Source organism: Citrus sinensis, chromosome 4 (assembly GCF_022201045.2).
Source record: "Citrus sinensis cultivar Valencia sweet orange chromosome 4, DVS_A1.0, whole genome shotgun sequence".
NCBI lineage: Eukaryota > Viridiplantae > Streptophyta > Magnoliopsida > Sapindales > Rutaceae > Citrus > Citrus sinensis.
In genome coordinates this window covers 3,846,562-3,861,694 of record NC_068559.1, presented here as the reverse complement: position 1 = coordinate 3,861,694, position 15,133 = coordinate 3,846,562, and the positions used below count along the sequence as shown (strand labels likewise).

Here is a 15,133-nt window from a genome sequence, read left to right as displayed (position 1 = left end):
TGAAACAAAATATGACTTTAGGTGGATTTCAGTAAAAAAAAGGAATTGTGTATTTTTAAAAAAGTTAACGGGTGGATGATGAATATTTTCCCAAGCAAAAATGATCATCAAGGCTATCATAACATGAAAGAATTTTGCCACATGACATTGATTTGCTTTAACTATGTTTCAAAATTTTGATACAAGGAAAATGGATAAGAACACCAGGATCGTTATGCGCCGGAAAGCCTAGAAATGAGAACTAAAGCAATGGAAGTAGAAATACTCATCGTTTCCTTCTCAGTCTTCTCTCTTGCATTGGAGAATATACATTTGATTCTGTTCAAAAGGAAGGCATAAGAAAAGAAGTTTCGAAATGGTAAGAAATAATTTAAATCAATACCAAGCTAGTCCAGAGGAATTAGCCAACATACAAGGACATATTAGGAAGCTGGACCATCGGCTGCTTTCTTGTATTCTGGCTTCAACTCATAAGATCCTTGATTACTTCCCTTGTTATTGTAGACACAGAGGTCCTTAAGCATATCTTTCAGAAATTGCTGCAGAGGGAACAGGTCAAAAGAAAATCCTCAAAACTTTTCAACGATATAATGTTTATTTTAAATAGCTTGCATAGGTCTATGTGGCAAACTGTTCATTTACTTTTAGCAATAATAATTTTTAAAAGAACTAAAAACAAGCATCCAGAGCAAGTATTAAAAATGTCATGCAGAAACCAAGCAATCAAAATACATACTTCAGGTTGATCAGTCTCTTGGATAAGTTGTCTTAAAGTCCAATTTGATTGCCTTTCGAAGAGCTTAAACATAATGTCTTCCATCTCTCCACGATCCCTTCTTGTTCTTTTCACTTCTGATCCCTTTGGTTGCGGTTTCTTCTTTTCCTATTTCAAAACAGCAGCTCTCCTTATATGGTCTATGTTATAAGATTAGTCTCACTTGAATGTATACTGAAAAAAGGATTCTCCCAGAAATAGCAAAGAGCAAAACACAATTCCACTGAACATAAAAAGGAAGTTAGCCAAAGTACAGTAAATCCAGTAGAAATCATCATCCCTGGCATAGGCCTCATATGAGATCCATTGTCATTGTCGATGACCTGAAAGAATCATAAAGCGGTCATTAAAACAGAAAGGCAATCAAATTACCTATAATAACTATAAGCACAATCACCATAAGCATTTTGGATAACCTGTATCTGTCTACTTTTGGTCATATACTTATTTGTCCGTTCACGGCAGAGTTTTCCATAGTTCTCCATGTTCTCATGATGAGGCCTCATGTCAAATTTGTTCTTTATTTTTCCTTCGACAGATATCTTTCCTGCAACGCAAAAGGATTACACCTGCTTTAGTTGAGTTTCTCAAGTAAAATTTCAATTTCTTCAAAGACAGGAAATGCCAATCAAACTGCGAGAAAGAAAAGGTTTGTTGTACCATTAGGCTCCAAATAGAACAATTACTGATGTGTTTGCTCATTGGCGGGTGTATAAACTGGCATGGACATGAAGCAAAATTTTGTGGTTTTAGGTTATTGAAGATAAACTCAGATGTCAGAACACAATGGTCACACACTTTATTCTATTTGTACTTTAATTTCTTGTTAATGCCAAAGTTGTATACAGAACTTTAGTCAAAACTTTCAAATAAAGTTGAAAATTTAGGAGGTCTTTGCCTTGAAGTGAAGCACTCTAACAAGTCATGCTTGCCTTCTATGTTCAATTTCCACAGAAAGAAAATGAGAAAAAGAACAAAGCGAAAGTTGATGATATCATGTCAAATCAAAATAATAAGCTAGTGAACCATTAGAGAAGCACTATGGCCATGCCAAGAAAATATTAGAATAAGAAACACAATGGGAAAAATGCTTACCATTTGATGACTCTGCAAACACGGACATTGGAATCAAGTCTTTAGACATATCCATGGAGTAACGCTTGGGAGCATTTCCAGATTCAGTGCTGATCAATTCCATAGTGAACTGAGTATCCTTCAAACAACTTATATAAGATGATAGAGAATATAGGGATAAATGTAAGAAACAGAACAATATTTCTCCCAGAGGCTGAAATGTATTAATAAAAGAAGCTTATCCTTGCAGATAAATTAGACAAATTAGTACATCATGCAGAAATATAAACAAGATTAATAGAGTTACTACCTTTCATCTTAAATAAAAGAACAACAGTGAAAAGTGCGTTAGGCCAAGAGAGAAAATCTGAACTACTGAAAACTTGAAGACAACGTGGAAAAAGGGGGTGGAAGAAATGGTCACTCATGATCCACCTCTTCTGGATAATTCTACAAAGAAAAGCCAGAAATCATGCCAAAGGAAGTGGATAAAGATATTCAGTTGAATTTTTAAAAATGACTTTACATATATTTTTGAAATTGTTTTTACATATATTCTAAATAGTGATAATTAAGTAAAAGAGAATTTATTTTATTTTATTTTGTTTTTCATCAATTGGTTTGGAATAATCCACATTACTGTATAAAAAAAGGTTGTCACTAACAGAGGCAAGAAATCAACGAAACATTCTCCTCTATCTAGGGTCCTTTCTTTGTTATTTATAGGATGACTACTTTTCAATTCAATGCTCAAATAGTGTTTACTTTCTTTTCACTAAAATTACTATCAATGCAGGTGGGAGGAGGGGAAATTGAAAATGTTAAGCTTTTACTTGTTAGAAGCTCACTTTTGGAGTAGCATTTAATTCAAAGTAGGCTATGACCAAACACCAGTCCTCGCCTGGGTTGCAAAGAGAACTCAAAGACACGGATTTTCTAGGACACATCTTAAATCACTGAAAAACAATACTGGAAGGAATAATGCTGTTTAATGTGAACCCATGATCGCCAAAGAAGCAAATACAAAACCTGTAAAATCCTAAAAGAATTTGAAACAGTAATGTACAGTATCGACATAAAAGAACCTCGATACTAAGTGATCATACATTGGTATAACATTGCAGTCGCCAACACAGAACTTGAAAATTCCAACAGTGAAGTTAAATCCCTAATTTAAAATTCTAACAAAAAATTTGAGAATGTCAACATAAATCTCACTCGTGTAGCAGTGAATTCCACAGAACAAACAATAAAGAAATAAACAAAAGACTAAAATGGAAATAAACCAAGAACCCATAACACCAACTATGTTTAACAAAAGAATGCAAACCAAAGCCAAATTAATAATAAACCAATATTGTAGTAAAAAGGAAAACTAAAAAATGCATGCAATACCCATTAAAAAAGAAAAGAAAAGAAAAGAAAAAGAAACCCACAAATATTATTTCACATAAATAACAAATGTATGCACATAAACAAGAAGAAACCCTCACAAATAAACACAATGCGAATTTATATGCATACGACTATGTTTATCTAGAGGCAAAAAATGATTGACGCTGACGCAGAGTAGAATTTGTTGGAGTGTATAATTAAAAAATAAAATGAGTACCCGAGTAGATGACGATGACGATGACGATGAAGAATCTTCATTGGATTGAAGAGGGTCGATGGAGAGGATGACTTTGGCGACAGGGCGAGCGGAATCATCATCATCATTGTCAGAAGAAGGAATCTTAAGGGAGCGAGAGACTAATGCAGGGCACTTCATTAGCCACATTGATCTATCCCACTTGCTCGTATCCACAATCCCACCAATTGTATTGCCTTTGCCGCTGTTATTGCCTTCGTCCATGGAATTTGAATCGGAATTGTTGGGTTTTGTGATTGCGGGAGAAAATGAATGGAACGGTTTTTGGATTTTGTTTGTTTTGGTGATTTTATTTATCCTACTACATAACTCTGTTTTGTTTATTATTGTAGCAAACTAACACGTTACGGGATATTTACACTGGTCGAAAAACAATAGGAACCGCAGCATAACTGCGTCTGCTGGTCCACTTTTTAAGTATTGGAAATTTATATGGAGCGAGTCGCAACAAAACTGTCCAATCAGTTGCACGAAAATTTTTTTCTCTTTGTTATGATTATTCAACTTATTTTCGAGTTTGACCCAACAAAAGAAATCTGGCAGTTGAAACCGCCGTCTTTGAATTATTCTTTTAAACCATAATCTTAAATGCATCATCACCAAATTTGTAAAATCAGTCAAGTTAGCGTGGGATTTGTATGAGATGCAATAAATGGCACTTTGGTTCTGTTCGTATCTCGGCGGTCCAAATCTCCACAGAATCAAATTATATGAGTCGTTTTTTATAGCAGTGCAGGCGCGCAGGCAGGCTCGTCTCAAGTTCAATATTATAGGCTCACAAAATCACTAGGCAGAAGCACTTTCCAGGGCAGCAGCCACTCTTTACAGGTCCCCTTCCCAAGTTGCCTAATCAAGAAGACGAGAATTTCCTATTTCATGAGCTTTCAGCTGAAGCAACATTACAAAGCAATCTCGATTAAGTTATCCAGGAGACTGACAATGTTACTGCCCAGAAGTCCTGAAATGGCAAAATCCGTGTGAGGAAATTGCAAACCAAAGCAATTAAATTAGAATGCTCTATTATTGAAGTCTTAGATTCCTATCAAATGTAAACTCATAGATGGGATTGATAATTTGGTATGTTTATTCAAGATATAAGCTACAAATTTCTTTGTACGATTCATATACTTGGGTTATATATTATCCGTTAGTATTTAATATTTATACGGGAGCTGAATCTGAGTTGTTTCGCACAGAATTTAGTTTTCCTTCTGCCTGAAGTGATCAGCACAACGATTCTATTTATTCCTTCTGGTTCTTGGATTCCTCCAGTCGTTTCTTCAATCGTTCGCGCTGCTTGGGCAAAGGAGAAGTCTAAATCTATGTACAAGATTATTCACTTCATAAAATAAAGACAAGTGACAAGACAGATGATCTCTGGAACAGGGCAGGCAGAGTGTAACTAAAGTAAGTTTGTGAAACAAAAACACGGCAAGGACTTGATACTAACAGTCAAAAGATTGTCATGTGCCATTGAACCAAGACAAAACAAAAAACAGCAAGAAACAATATGATACAAGTTAAAGCGCCTGCCATAGAGGAGGATGAACAAGGCAACAAGAAAACCTGGAATTGTCCATCTTATGAAGAATTGTCTTGTGATGTATTGAAATGACATAGTTATTGTTGACGAAAGAAAGAATAAAAACCTGAACATGCAAACCAACTAACCACTTCAACAGTTCTATACGGATAATGTCTGATGTTTCACATTTTCTCTTCAGGAACATGTTTTCCTGCTTGAGTTCCTTGATTGATTTTGCCATCTAGTTTATACACAAAAATATGATGGAAAATTGTCATCATTCCATGATGAAAAATAAGTCTTAATCAATTATAAACAATCTTGGCGAAAATAAGAAATAAGAATATACCTTCTCAATCTCTTGCTTAAATGTTTTGAAGACCTTATTGCTCCCTAATATTGCATCCTGCAAAGACAAGTAGCATTTTACTTTTGGCCAAGGTAGCAAGATAATTTGTATTTTGATAAAAAACTAACAGATAATTTATAATGCTACTTCTTTCAAATGAAGGAGAATATAATTCCATTTATACAACTTCTCAGGTATCAGTCATTTTCTTAAAAATGTTTTCATTGCTATTGCAAGTTAACACGTCATAAAATGAGGTAGACCTGAACTGCTAGAACTTTTCTTGAGAGAATCAAGAGATGGTCATAAAAGAAGAAATGTGACCAAATTACCTATGATAACTATAACGACAATCACAGTAAGCAAATTGGACAGCCTTTATCTGTCTATTATTGCTCATATATTTGTTTGACAGTTCACGGCAAAGTTTTCCATCATTCTCCAAGTTCTCACGATGAGGCCTCAAGTGAAATTTCTTCTTTATTTTTCCTTTGATGGAGATCTTTCCTGCTATGCAATAGGATTACCCCCCCCCCCCCCCCCCCCCCCCCCCCCCCCCCTCGGTTGAGTTTTTCTAAGTAAAACTTCTTATATCTTCAAAGACACTTCATTCAACTATGAGGAACAAAAAGGTCAGTGGTCCTCTCCAAATAAATCAAAACTCTCAGAACTGGTAAATGTAATACATTTAATCGTTAGAGTCCGAAATTAACGCATTAGTAATATGTGTACTCAATAGAAGGGTGTATAAACTGGCATGGATGTTCTCTTGTAATGAAAGGAGATGCCCCAGAAGACGTGGTTAATGTTTTTGATGATAAACACTGATGTGAGACTATGACGGCATCACTCTTTGCTCTATTTGCATTCAGTTTCTTGGTAGCACCATGGCGGTATTGAGAACTTCGGACATAGTTTTAATCTTTTTTTCAAATAAAATTGAAGATTTAGAAGTCTTTGCGTTGAAGTTGAGCATAGGCTTCCTCTCCAATGAAACTTTTTCACTTTTTAAGGATAGAACCATAATTTAACAGTATAATTTTCTATTTCCACAGAAAAAAAAAAAATTGAAAAAGGACCAGAGTGGAAGTTAATAATATAATGTCAAATCAAAAGTAATAAACCAGTAAATCATTATAGAAGCACTATGACTATGCATTAGATAGAATAAGAAGCACCAGGGAACCATCCTTACCTTGTGATGACTCCGCAAACAGGTACATTGGAAACTAGTCTTCAGACATAGCCATGAAGTAACGCTTGGGTGCATTTCCAGATTCATTGCCAGGTAATTCCATGGTGAACTGAGCACCATTCAAGCAACTTATATAAGATGATAGAGGATATATGGATAAATATAAGATACAGGAAAATTATTTATACTTGCAGATGAATTTGACGAGTAGTGCATGATGCACAAATATAAACAAAATTAGACAGAATAATGTCTGCTTTCATCTTAAGTAGGACGACATTGAGATGGCATTAGAACAAGAGAGAGGATCTGCACTGCCGGAAGCTTGAAGACATCATTAAAAAGATTTACCCACTGACTAGTTCTTCCCAGATAATTCAACAAAGAAACGCCAGAATTCTCGCCAGGAGAAGTGGATTAAATAATTCTGTTGAATTTTAATATGTCTTAAACATATATTCTAAATCGCGATAACAAACGTAAAGTAAGAAGGTCGATGGGAAGGATGATTTTGGGAGGAGGGCGAGTGGAATTGTCATCATCATCATCATCAGGAGTATTAGAGAGCGAGAGTGCAATGGTGGACAACTGATTAGCAACACTGATCTATCGCACTTGCTAGTGTCCACAAGCTGCTGTTATTGCCTTCGTCCATGGCGCAAAAGAATCAAATCAAACGAAAAATTGTTGGGTTTTGAGAGGGAAATTGAAACAACTTTTGCTTGTGATTCGTTTTGAGTTCTGTTTTTACTTACCGTAACAAGCTAACAGGTTGTGGGACTTTCGTATCGTTTATGTCGAAGTTGCGTTTTTGTTGTGATTATAACAAAGAGTCCACAGCATTAGTCTCCTGGTTAAACCGCCGCGTGCACACTGTATTTGTCAATGCTTTCTTTGTCTGAATATCATAGCTGGATTAATAAATACATGCACACGACGACGTTGAAAGTATAATTCTAGAGTCGGAGCAAAAATTCCAATTTCATCAACTTTGCAGTAGAAGTAACATTGTCAATTCATTCACAAAAATCTCAATTATCTTATCCAGGCAGGAGACTTAACATAATATTGAAATGTCAATTGTCATGATGGTCCACACGAGGAAGGCAACAAAACTATGCTCGACAATACATGAATGATGAAGAATGCATTACATTCAAATAAGTTACCGATATGTCATGGTTGGTTGCTCTCAAGAGTAAAGTCACAGCTGGGATGAAATTTGGTACGTAATTCAAAATGGTTGTTACAAAATTCTTCGTAAGATTCACACTTGGTTATATCTGTTGGTGTTTATTCTGGAGCTGAATCTGAGTTGTTGCTTCCCACGGAATTTTGTTTCCTTTCTGCCTGAAGTGATCGGCACAGTGATTCAAGTTTTTCTTTCTGATTCTTGGATTTCTCCAGCTGTTTCTTCATTCGTTCACGCTGCTTGGGCAAAGAACAAAAATCTAAGTACTATATTTACTTGATAATGAGAAAAAGGATCTCAGGAACAGGAAGAAAAAAAAGCACAAGATTGTCTTGTGCCATGATTGACGACATTTTTTTTTTTCAGGGTGAAACAATAGAGGTGGATCCTTGTGAAAAGGATGCAATGAGAGAGAGCCAAAATTGTCCTTTAGGAGGAACTGGCTGAGAATGGATTCAGAGCAGCCAGCCAATTCCAAGGAATAGGAATTGGGGCCTTAGTGAGCTGACATAATTAATGTCGAAAAATAAAGAAATGATTAAAAGAAAATGAAATCGCGAGCATGCACACCAACTAACCTCCTCAACAAGTTCTATAAGGGTAAAATCTGATTTTTCACATTTGCTCTTCAAGAACGCGTTTTCCTTCTTGAGCTCCTTGATTGATTTTGCCATCTAATTTACAAGCATAAAAATATGATGGTAAATTAGCATCATTCTGTAAGGAAAAGTAAGCCGTAACCAAATGTAAGCAACCTTGGTAAAAGTAAGAAATAAAATATTTACCTTCTCAATCTCTTGCTTAAATGTTTCAAAGACCTCATTGCTCTTTACCAATGCATCCTGCAAAATCAAATTGCATTTTACTTTTTGGCCAAGATAAGATGATAATATGTATTTAGATGCCAAACAGAGATATTTTAGAACATATGTTTTTTAAAAGAAAAAGAACACATTTCCATTTATACAATGAATTTCCAGGTAACAGTCAGAAAAAGTTTCCATTTGATATTGTTACTACATAACATAAAATGAGGTAGACCTGGAATTGCTGGAACTTTTCGCCATCAGCTGTCAACTGCAAGCGCAAATTCTTTTCGGTAGCCAGTAATTGTGACACCTGTTCGGCATACAATTTCATTTGGGACTGTTCCTGAACTAATTTCTCCTCATGTTGCTTAATTTTCAATTCACCAATCTGAAGTTCCAGTGTTTTTTGCTTTAACTGTGCATTCATATTCCAGCCACAATATAATATCAATCAATGAAGTCAAAGACACCAAGTCAGAACAACAACCTATAAATAAGTACAAGGTAAGTAAACCTTCTGTGCATATTGTTGTTCGGTAAGGGCATACTGATCAGCTAGCTGCTTCAGATTAGTCCTTAGCCTAGACACAAAACATAACTGTAAACCTTAAAGGTCGCCGTGGTATTAAATTCAAATTCAGTTCCACTTTAATTCTCCAAAATGCAATAATAATTAAATGTCTATTGTAAGTAGCTGACATCAAGTTCACGAAAAAAAATAAAATTTAGAGTTCCTCATGAATTTCCTAGTTCTTACATCTCGTTCTCCTTTAGTTGAGAAAGACAGTCATCCTTTTGTTCTTCTAGCTTAATGCTAACATCCTACAGCAAAAACAAACAAATATTACAGAAACGAACATAAAAATCAAAATGAACCCAAAAAAGAGAGAGCATGAAAACAACCATAAGCTCTATATGCAGAGGGGGGAAAAAAATAATGCATCATAGGAAAAATAAATTTAAACTGTAACTGAAGAAACAAGAAACAAGCTAGCAGGGACACTAATACTCAAGAATTATCATCACATCATTGGAGTTCTCAGATCATTAATTCACAGTCTTCCACAGTTAAATTTACAAGGATACATTATTAACTAAAAGCCAATACTAACACTAAAAATGATGCAAAGGTGAATATGTTGGCTAAAACTAAGCACTTAAGACAAAAATTACTGGGGCGAAAAAGTTTTGTAGGATGTTTGTGGAAAGTTAAGAAAATTTGACACATATACACACTCCTGCAAGCGCAAAATTCCAGAATATTCATGCATATCTATTTGTAGCTCAATAGGTCACATTTAGTTTAAAAAATAAAGTAAATATCAAGAATTCATGCATAAGTCATACTGTCTCCACTAGATTTGAAACATCAAACAGACCTTAATTGCATCTTGGAACTTGGCCGACAAGTCTAATCTCAGGTTCTGCCCCTCTGATGATACTCGTTTGCACTCATCCTGTATAATCATGAACAAGCATTAGAGTCTCAACTCTCATGGATGAAAAACTGGTAGATCATGGATCACTTCACATTTTTCCATACCAAAATTGTAAGAGAAATTAACAGTAGCAGAGATTAATACACTGACAGAATGTTGTAAAGCGAAGATATTAGCTCACTGGGGGAAAAAAGACCAAAAGTATGCCTCAACTTGATTAAGAAAAGAAGACTACAGCTCTGCACGATCATTGATCATTATGAAAATAGATTGGGTAATCAATCGGGCCACAGGGGAAAAATGAGGAAAGATATTGATGAAACCAAAAATTAAAGCAATCAAGTAAGAAATTTAAATTGATTGTTCAGCAGACCACAAGCATAAGCAGCTGCATCAGCAACCCCAGCAACACCAAAATGGAAAAGCAGAAGCAGAAAAAGAAGCCCTACTACATAAAAAGATAAAGCAGACAGAATGGTACCATTAGCATTTTATTCTGGCGTTGCAACTCTCTGCACAGCGACTCCAGTTTATCTCTAACAGCCATCGCTACAAAAGAGAAATATGAGTGAAGTTGACAAAATATTGATCAAATTCTTCTACAATAGAAGCCAATACAATAAACATGCCCCTAGAAAACAAATTTTCCTGTGAGAAAACATTGCCTTTATAATGTGAGAAACCAGTCTTACACTTTTTTGCAGACTTCCTAAAGGGTTCAAAAAAATATATATTTCCTATTATAAAAGAAAGAAAGAATATTTCCATTATTGAACAAAATTGTACCAGTAACTTCAACTCCTCATCTCAGCATGCCTAAAAGGATTTACACCATGTTTCATACCAATTTGTTATTTTTCCAAATAAGAATGCTTTAATACTGATTTAAAAACCACATACATCGGCTACATCTACACTGAAACCTCTTAACTAGAACCCTAGCAATATGCGTCTACCGCAACAGTCACAAAAGTCAAAAGAGCCAAGCCAAAATTTTAATTTACCTGCATCTCTTTCAGCAAGAACTTGCTGATATTTTAGAGTGAACTCAAGAAATTCCTTTTCAGATTTAAAGGTGCGCTTTGAACTCTTACGTCGGGTTTCAGTATTTTCCTGATGCAATAAAAAAATGATGAAGCATAGGGAGGAGCACACAAGAACAGCCACAAAACCGCAAGTTCTTAAGAACACGCCTTCAAAACAGAACTACAGACAGACTCAGCCAAGATGAGTACTTAAATAATCAACCCATTAAAGGTATGCTTCGGATTGTTTAAGCTTCATTTAACCGTGAAAGCACATAAACTAAAGGATTCGTAGACACTCACTTTTACATGGTAGTTAACTCGTTAAAACCCACCCAAACACTTAATACTTGATATTTTGGGGGTCCGTCCCACGACAGCTGTGGATTAAAAGCCAAAACACTTCAACCCCAAATATAATCTAAGGATTTTGTTCCAGTTAAATGGGATTGGCTATGCAATCCTTTTGCACAAGAGCTGTACCCTCTGGTAAGTTCTGGATAGGAATGTGCATATGTAAATACACCAAATAACCATTATAGGTTATACACATTTTTCATACTCAATTGTCAACATTGCTGCAATTGTCTAAGAAGCGAATTACCTTCAAATAACATTTTATCCATAGGATCTCCCTAAAAAGGTTCATCTACATCAAAGGACACTTATTAACAGCAGCTCCTCCAAAAGTAGAAGAGAATCAATTGAAAATAATATAAGGATCATGAACATAAAGAATCATTCTTCAGTGTGAATTTGGAATCATGAGTTGTTCCTACAAATTTTTTTTTGGGATTCATCCTAGCAGTTCATCTGAAGTTATTATTACTTTTATCTGGATATGTTTTAAGTTCGAAGCATTAATCACTTGTCAATATAAGGAAAAGAAAATGAATCATCTAAGATACTCATATCGAATTTAAAAATTACAAGTTGCTCAAAATATAGACTAAGTAATTCAAGAAAAATGGTCCTTTTTCAATCATCACAAGGATATCAAGAAAAATAAAAACGAAGTAAAAATGCATTACTAACTGGTTTTCTGTTTTTCAGAGTATCATCACTTTCTGACACAGAAACATCCTTCTTATTGATCCCTTGTGCTTCAGATCGTTCTTCAATGGCTGCAAAACAAATTAATATTGGTGCAAAAATTACATCAGAAAATGCAAAGCAGATCCAGTAAATAAATAGCACCAAATTTCCAAGTAAGAAGGTATAAAAAGCTGCTACAAACACTTGCATCCAATTTATTAATTAGAAGAAAAGGGGGAAAACTCGTTCGAGTTAAACATAATTACATGACTCTATATTTTGACATTCTTCTTGAACTTGGCCTTTCACCTTACAGCATCCAGATGCCCCAGCCGAAGCCTCAGAGACAGCAGCTGAATTAGGATTGATGACCGCACTCTCTCTGTGTTCCACAGAACCCTTACTGGGCACTTCTGCCAAGTCCACTGAAGCATGAGAATTATCCATTTCAGATAAAGGAACAGGAAAAGTTCTCAGTTTCTGAGTCTTCTCTGTCCTACCCTCGCTTGTTTGAAACTCTTTCGATGCAAACTCATGCCTAGACTCACTAGAATCACCTAGTCCTGCAAAACCCTCCTCCTTGTAATCACCATGAGGCTTTTCCTGTTCCACATTCGGGGTTAGCGGAGCCAGATCCTCTGTGGAGCTATCAACGAACCCATCGGGTAATGTATTTGCTTCAGGCAGCTGATTTGCAGTTTGGCTCTCCATTACTCCTGTAGTATTACCATACATAAACTGAATTATTTAATTAACATCATATTTCGTCAATAGTTGAAAACAGAAAGCACCAAAAGAAACCTAATGCCGAAAACCCATCAGCCATTTACTTCCCTGAATCATATCATAGCTATAGCTGGCAATTTAACATTGGCAAAATCATGACCGAATAAGAACAGCACTAGAAAGATGATACCACTATTCCTGGTTTCAAATTATTTCACTGTGTCATCCACAAATCACAAAAAGAGCAAGTACTAAACACTTCTATGTGTTAACCATCATTGTTTGTTAACAAAAACAAGAAGCATTTCAATGAAATAGGACCTACATATTCAAAAACATTTCACATTTTCAGCTTCAAACAGTTTACAAAACTCGTAAATCATCCAAAACCGCAACTGGGTATTTTTAGTTTTCACAATTACACCTCTAAACCTTCAAATTAGAATGGTGTCGTTTGATTCTACATAAAAAGAAACACATAAACCGATGCACATATCAAAAGCTTAAAGCGAAAAGCGGTCCGTACAAAAGATTGAACGAAGAAACTCGGATTTCAGAGTGCTGAGAGCGTTGCGAGAGCGACAGGTAAAAAACCCTCGTTAATCTTTTAATACTGAAATTCAAAGTAAGCAAGAAAGCAAATTTTTTTTTTTTTTTTTAAGAAAAAAATTGGTTGCGTGGTTGTTTTTTTAACATTTTTGGGGGTCTACTTGTCGTCTTCACGAAAAAAAAAATAAATAAATAAATAAAAATAAAAACAAGAAAATTCAATTAGGATTTGATTATCTTAAATCAGGCCATGACTACTTTACGTAATGCTATGGATTCCATTTCTTTTTTCTTTTTTCTTTTTTTTTTCCCTGAACGAACACTAATGCTATAGAAGGATTGATTCTAAAACGTGGGATGCTGAAATCTGAATTGCTGATTGAGAATAATTTTTTTACAATTTTAAAAAACTTTATTGTATTATTTTTATAATTCTAAGATTATATTAAAAATTAAAGATTATATTTATTAAAACTAGTATAAGCGACATTATACTTTTTTTTTTCTTTTAGGAGACAAAATTGTTTACAATATAAATAAAATGTTTTTTTACATCATTTATGTGAAGAAATAATAAAATGTCATGACTCATATCTTATATTTCTACTTTGAAGTAAAAAACATTTTACGACATGCGTCAATGTGATAAAGCTATAAACATTTTTACACAAACTGAAAATTTGATTACAATATGTCATCTATGTGTGAAACTACAGCGTGCTTTTTATTCTAGAATAATACTTTATAATATGCATATATGTAAAGAAAAAATAACCGATGTGTCATATATAATTTTTTAACTTCAAAGTCAAATTTTAACAAAATTATAAACAATAAGACATGACATCTGCATCAGGAAACTATAAACAACAAGTCATGCATATTTTACTTTCAATATCATACATTTTATTTATTTTTTTTCTTGTACTTTTAATATTATTTAATAAAACATTCATATTTTCAATGTTTTAATTACTTTGTATCGTTATTTGAATTTTACAGTTTAATCACAAATATTCAACTACGAAAAACTATGTCCAATTCAATCTCAAATATACAAAGTACCATATCAAAATATATAAAGTACACTCAAAACACAAATATTTCATTAATATTTGAAAACTCATGTTTTGGATAGAGATGGTTAATGGGTCGGACGGCACGTGGCATATCGCAGGCACAACATGTGTTTGTACAATATGGCACAGTATAAGCACATTTCGGTGGAGCATACATTATGGCATAGCACACATATGGGTTGGGTCGGACTTGAAAATTTAAGCACATGAATCATGAAAGCATGGTAAGATTAGAAATGGACTAAAGTAAGGCACTAGAAAAGACCTACAATAAGTACGTTCCACTTTCTAATAAAAGTAAAATAAAAAATTTATGATTTTACAGATCACTTGAAATTAAATCTTTTAATATATTTTATTAGCACGTGTTTTTTAAATTCATTTAATTCTTATCTCAAAAAAACACTCTAATTGATTTATGTTTATAATTTATTAAAGTAATAATTGATATCCTGATTTAAAAAAATAAAATTATAAATATCATAATTTTATAAATATATATTAATGTTATTATAAACTATGATTTATAATTCTATACAAGTCCAAGTTAACAATTAAACTAACCCTTAAGAAAAATTTATTATTATTGTTAAGTACTAAAAAAGAATTTTAATGTCGTAAGGTCTAACTTAGTAATTAATATTACATTCTTTTATTATTATTGGTTTATTATTATTAAATAAGGACTTTAAATTTGAATTTTGAATTAT

At 34.0% G+C, this 15,133-nt stretch overlaps 2 protein-coding genes across 12 annotated transcripts; both read right to left on the bottom strand.

Annotated features, from left to right (window-relative positions):
- Positions 1–79: 79 nt before the first annotated feature.
- LOC102610310 (uncharacterized) lies at positions 80–4,097 on the bottom strand. Of its 3 annotated transcripts, none has more exons than XM_006485827.4 (7): positions 3,462–4,097; positions 1,871–1,988; positions 1,192–1,322; positions 1,030–1,098; positions 737–883; positions 414–539; positions 80–318 (listed from the first exon to the last, which is right to left on the bottom strand). In XM_006485827.4, the coding sequence occupies exons 1-6, from the start codon at positions 3,702–3,704 to the stop codon at positions 423–425; spliced, it is 825 nt and encodes a 274-aa protein (XP_006485890.1). In that variant the 5' UTR covers positions 3,705–4,097; the 3' UTR covers positions 80–318; positions 414–422. The 3 variants fall into 3 exon arrangements, with proteins under 3 accessions (XP_006485890.1, XP_006485891.1, XP_052295559.1); XM_006485828.4 differs by having other exon boundaries at positions 1,871–1,979; positions 3,462–4,084; XM_052439599.1 differs by having other exon boundaries at positions 1,871–1,998; positions 3,462–3,706.
- Positions 4,098–4,427: 330 nt separating this feature from the next.
- LOC102611312 (uncharacterized) lies at positions 4,428–13,490 on the bottom strand. 9 transcript variants are annotated; one of them, XM_052439597.1, is made up of 12 exons: positions 13,322–13,458; positions 12,336–12,807; positions 12,070–12,158; positions 11,014–11,122; positions 10,491–10,558; positions 9,950–10,027; positions 9,328–9,392; positions 9,085–9,151; positions 8,803–8,985; positions 8,547–8,603; positions 5,172–5,266; positions 4,428–4,458 (listed from the first exon to the last, which is right to left on the bottom strand). In XM_052439597.1, the coding sequence occupies exons 2-12, from the start codon at positions 12,802–12,804 to the stop codon at positions 4,443–4,445; spliced, it is 1,296 nt and encodes a 431-aa protein (XP_052295557.1). In that variant the 5' UTR covers positions 12,805–12,807; positions 13,322–13,458; the 3' UTR covers positions 4,428–4,442. The 9 variants fall into 9 exon arrangements, with proteins under 9 accessions (XP_052295557.1, XP_052295556.1, XP_052295558.1 ...); XM_052439596.1 differs by lacking the exon at positions 4,428–4,458 and having other exon boundaries at positions 5,006–5,266; positions 12,384–12,494; positions 12,570–12,807; positions 13,322–13,484; XM_052439598.1 differs by lacking the exon at positions 4,428–4,458 and having other exon boundaries at positions 5,006–5,266; positions 12,384–12,482; positions 12,570–12,807; positions 13,322–13,483.
- Between the last annotated feature and the right edge of the window lie 1,643 nt (positions 13,491–15,133).